This window comes from Portunus trituberculatus, chromosome 28, assembly GCF_017591435.1.
Source record: "Portunus trituberculatus isolate SZX2019 chromosome 28, ASM1759143v1, whole genome shotgun sequence".
Lineage (NCBI taxonomy): Eukaryota > Metazoa > Arthropoda > Malacostraca > Decapoda > Portunidae > Portunus > Portunus trituberculatus.
The window spans coordinates 10,108,556-10,113,555 of NC_059282.1; the positions used below are offsets into that span (position 1 = coordinate 10,108,556).

The 5,000-nt window shown below is 54.3% G+C and overlaps 1 protein-coding gene across 2 annotated transcripts in view; it reads left to right on the forward strand.

Annotated features, from left to right (window-relative positions):
* The window catches only part of LOC123510283 (serine/threonine-protein phosphatase 1 regulatory subunit 10-like), a 44,747-nt gene that overhangs the window by 27,383 nt on the left and 12,364 nt on the right, over positions 1-5,000 (forward strand). For both annotated transcript variants that reach the window (XM_045265282.1, XM_045265283.1), the window contains 2 exons: positions 1-171; positions 304-2,064. The exon at positions 1-171 is cut by the window's left edge and continues 17 nt beyond it. In XM_045265282.1, coding sequence (XP_045121217.1) covers positions 1-171; positions 304-2,064 — 1,932 coding nt within the window. The remainder of the gene's footprint in view (positions 172-303; positions 2,065-5,000) is intronic.

Below are 5,000 nucleotides of genomic sequence, written 5' to 3' on the forward strand. Positions count from 1 at the left end.
GGTGGGAGCTGGTGGGCGCGTGGCTGCAGGAGGCGGTGATCGGCAGGAATTGGCCGTTGGCGACGCAGGTGCTGACCCTGATGGAAGTCTCGCCGCTGACGCTGGCCAGGCTGAAGCGCAACTCCACGCCCAAGCTGGTGAAGGACCTGTCCAGGGTGACGCAGGCGCCAGGTGAGGGCGGGGCGGTGTCGCTTGGGTGGTGGGGTGGTGGTGGGGGTGTTGACACGTGGGCTGACGATGACGGGCACGGGGAGAGTGGGGTGTGTGGGGAGGGCGTGCAGTACAGCCCGCGGTCTGTTGCAGGCGTGCAGCTGGTGGCCAAACGGCTCGTGCAGAAGTGGATGGAGGTGGTGCGCCAGGGAGACTGTGTGGCCGCCGCCGCCGGCATGGGTCTGGCCAACACCGCCCCTGCCCTCACCACCCCCATCACCACCTCACTCCCCGCTACCAATAACAGGCCGGCGGAGCCTTCTGGAACTCCGGTAGCCGCGCCGCCAACTCTCGCCGCCGGCCCCGCCCCCGCTGCCACCGCTGCTGGCGGCGTGGAGGGCGGGGAGGGCAGCTCATCGGCAGACGATGAGTCTTCCAACGCTTCTACAGAGAGCGAGGCGGCGGCGCCCCCAGCGGCCACCACGCCCATCCGCATCACCATCCGCAGCGGGTCGCAGGTGCTGGCCAAGGTCACCTCGCAGCGCCCCAGCCAAGACTCCACCGACAGTGATGACAACAAGCCCCTCAGCCTCCTGCGTGAAGAGGTGAACACCTCCCGCTCCAGACACTCCTCCGCCTCCACCTCCACCACATCTACCACCACTACCACCACCACCACCACCACTACCACAGCCACCTCCACCACCACCACTACCACCTCCTCCTCCAGTAGTGTCGGGCCGCCTCCCGCCTCCACCACCACCACTGCCACCAGCGCCGTGCACACCATCGTCACCTTCACCACGGGCCATTCTGCTCCCACGCCCATCCCTGCCTCGCTCCCCAGCACGACCACCACCACTACCACTACCACCGCCTCCACTGCTGTGTCGGGTGAGGACAGCGCCTCGGCAGAACCCACCACCACCGCCACCACAGCTGAAAACGACACAGATGGCGCTGCTGCCGCGGAGGACTCAACTGACGCCGCCGCTGACGACAAAAGCAGCACGGCGTCAGGGGAGAGCAGCAGCGTGGCGAACGGCGAGGCCACGGCTGAGGAGAAGGCGGCGGCGGATGATGGCAAGAGTGAAGGTAAGCGAGGCAAAGTGAGGAAAACACGCGAGCGAGATAAGACGAAGGAGAAGGAGGAAAAGGCCGCCAAGGACAAGGACAAGGACAAGGAGGAGAAGAAGGAGCGAGAAAAACAACGCTCTGACAAGAAGGACAAGGAGCGGAGTAAAGGCAACAGCAGCAGCAGCAGTAGTAGTAGTAGTAGTAGTAAGAGTAGTGACAAGAGTAGGCACTCCACCAAACACCGCAGCAGTAGCAGCAGCAGCAGCAGCAGCAAGGATAAGGACAGGCGAGACAAGGACCGCAAGAGTAGTAGTAGCAGCAGAAGGAGTAGTAATAAGGACAAAGTGCGGGACAAGGACAAGGACAAGGACAAGGACAAGGACAAGGAAAAGGAAAAGGAAAAGGAGAAGGACAAAGATAAGGAGAAAGACAAGAAGCGTCAGGAGAGCGAGGACAAGGCCACGCTGGAGAAGGTGAAGCCCCTGTCAGCAGACGGCCTGGCCAAGATCCCCCGCAAGGCAGCGCCGCCCACCTTCCTGGACGCCCTGGGCTCCGCGGACGCCGACATGAAGCAACCCCGCAAGCCTTCCTCCGTTAAGACCTACAAGTCGAGAGGCTTCCGCAACACCGGCCTGCTGGACGAGCCCGCGCTGCCGCCCAAGAAGCCCGGCGACAAGAAGGCGGCGCCCGCCACGCCAAGCAGCCCCGCCGTGAAGCGCGGGCCCCTGGATGAGCTGGCCCTCACGCCGCCGGACAAACGCGTGCGCTCCTCCGTGTCGTCACAGCCTCTCACCTCGGACAAGCCGGGCGGCGTCAAACTCATCTCTCCCAAACGACGTAAGTGCCCACACCTACTCCTGTTGGGGCCGCCTGTCGCAGGTCTGCTGACGGCGCCCTCTCTCTATCACTTGTTTGACTGGCAGTGGCGGGGGTGGTGCCCCAAGGTGCCCACCCGCCCCCCTGCCACCGTGCTCATACTGATCCACTCTAGCGGCCACTCGGTCCAGGCTCATCACCTGGTGGGGTGAGTTAGCTGTTGTTGTAGTTGTTGTTGCCATAGCCAGCCAGCCATAGGGTGTTGAAGGGGTCACATGTCTCAGGTTTTGTTTTGTGACCCTGTGAGTGTTTGGCTGAAGGAGCCACAGGTGAAGTGAACACATTGGTGTCAGCCACACTAACCTGCCGCAGCAGTTTTCTTTCAGCCGTGGCGGTGCTGCTGCTGCCGCTGCTACTTTGTGTGGTGCGGGAGGGGAAGGTGAGTGTGTGAGGGAGGGTGGGAGGGAGGGAGAGGGAGAGGGAGAGGGAAGGGGTATGTCTGCACCAGGCTTCACCATCCCGTCAGGTCATCACCGTCACCACCACAGCGTCGCCTCCTTCAGGTAAGGCTCAGCACACTTTTTCTTATTTCTTTTGGTCTGGTCACTGTCAGTCAGTACCCTCCCCCCTCCTCCCTGTAGCAGAGTAGAGGTGTGGCCAGAAGGCGTGCAGTCTGCCACGCCACACTCACTGCCGCTGTGTCTCGCTTCCACTACCGCTCTTTAGCCTCTGATCTCACTGAACCTGCTGCTACTGCTGCTGCCTGGAGGAGCGTTGCAGTGAGACCAGAGGGTGGATGGTTGTGGCCAAGTGTTGAACTCAGTGGAAGTAATTGTGGTGTGTTAAGACTGCCCTTCTGGCCTGACTCTCCATAACACAAGGGCACCACTAACGTCCTCTCACGCGTCCTTCACTGTCCTACCTGTCGGAGCAGTTGTAAGGGAAACATCCTCGTGTAAACAGGAGCGTAATAGTAAACACTGAAATACACTGAGTGAAATTTCCGTCTTGAAATGTAAAAAGGAAGTGAAAACCAAGTTGCACAACCTGGCGAACTTATTACAGACAGAACGAAAAGCAACAGAACTCTTGAAATCGTCTCAACCCCTTCAATACTGGGACACATTGTTACCTTCAGATTTGTGTACGATTAGACCATTTTATTGACTTTAGGAAGGGTCTATGGAGTGCAGAAGATTAACGGCCAGAGTCTTCACTATTTGAATCAACACATGAGTTTCTGAAGCTGTATAAAATCACCAAATAGTCACCAGAGTGAATATGGAAATACTGGTTTTGTGTACGATTAGACCATTTTATTGACTTTAGGAAGGGTCTATGGAGTGCAGAAGATTAACGGCCCGAGTCTTCACTATTTGAATCAACACGAGTTTCTGAAGCTGTATAAAATCACCAAATAGAAAGCAAAATAAATATGGAAAGGGGTTAAAGAGACATATGGAGTTATTTATTCACTGGTGTTTAGTATCCGCTCCCTTCTAGCTGAATGATAAAAGGATTGAAAGCGATTAGGACAGTTTAAGAGTGAATGGTGTGGAGTTAGCTTATATTGAACGAGTGAAGGAATTGTCACTTGATTCTATAACCGTAATTTACAAGTCCATCTATTCTAATACATATCCTTAGAGAGAGAGAGAGAGAGAGGATAAGTTACCGTTAGCGAGTGGAAGACTTACTGGGAAGGAAACAAGGAAGGGAAAGTTAGAGTGAAAGCAGAGGGAAGATTGAATTAAAGGCTAGATTGAAGGCAAATGAAAGGAAGGTTGGACGGAAAGAGAGAGAGAGAGAGAGAGAGAGAGAGAGAGAAGGAAGGTTGAATATAGGGCCAAAGGGAAGGAAGGAAAGATCAAATAGAAATGGAAGGAAGATTGAACGAAAGGGAAAGAGAGCGAAGGTTGAATTAAACGAAGGAAAAACAAGGCTAAGTTGAATTAAACAGGGAAAGAAAAGTTAGATAAAAGACAAAGAGAAGGAAGGTAGGATTGAAAGGGAAAGAGAAGGAAGGAAGGATTAGAGACAAATGAAAGGAAGGCTGAATGGAAGGTAGGTTAGGATGAAATAAACAAAGAGAAGGAAGGTTGAATTAAACTAATGGAAGAGAGATTGAAAGACGAACGAAAGGTAGGGTGGATGACGGGGAAAGGGAAGAAGGATGTATGGAGGGCAAAAGGGAGGGAAGGATGAATGGAGGGCTAATGGAAGGATAAACGGAGGGCTAATGGAAGGATGAACGGAGGGCTAATGGAAGGATGAATGGAGGGCTAATGGAAGGATGAATGGAGGGCTAATAGAAGGATAAACGGAGGGCTAATGGAAGGATGAATGGAGGGCAAATGGAAGGATGAATGGAGGGCTAATGGAAGGGTGAATGGAGGGCAAAAGGGAGGGAAGGATGAATGGAGGGCAAATGGAAGGATAAATGGAGGGCTAATGGAAGGATGAATGGAGGGCTAATGGAAGGATGAATGGAGGGCAAATGGAAGGATGAATGGAGGGCTAATGGAAGGATGAATGGAGGGTTAATGGAAGGATGAACGGAGAAGGATGAATGGAGGGCTAATGGAAGGATGAATGGAGGGCTAATGGAAGGATGAATGGAGGGCTAATGGAAGGATAAACGGAGGGCTAATGGAAGGATGAATGGAGGGCTAATGGAAGGATGAACGGAGGGCTAATGGAAGGATGAATGGAGGGCTAATGGAAGGATGAATGGAGGGCTAATGGAAGGATGAATGGAGGGCTAATGGAAGGATGAATGGAGGGCTAATGGAAGGATGAATGGAGGGCTAATGGAAGGATAAACGGAGGGCTAATGGAAGGATGAATGGAGGGCTAATGGAAGGATAAACGGAGGATGAATGGAGGGCTAATGGAAGGATGAACGGAGGGCTAATGGAAGGATGAATGGAGGGCTAATGGAAGGATGAATGGAGGGC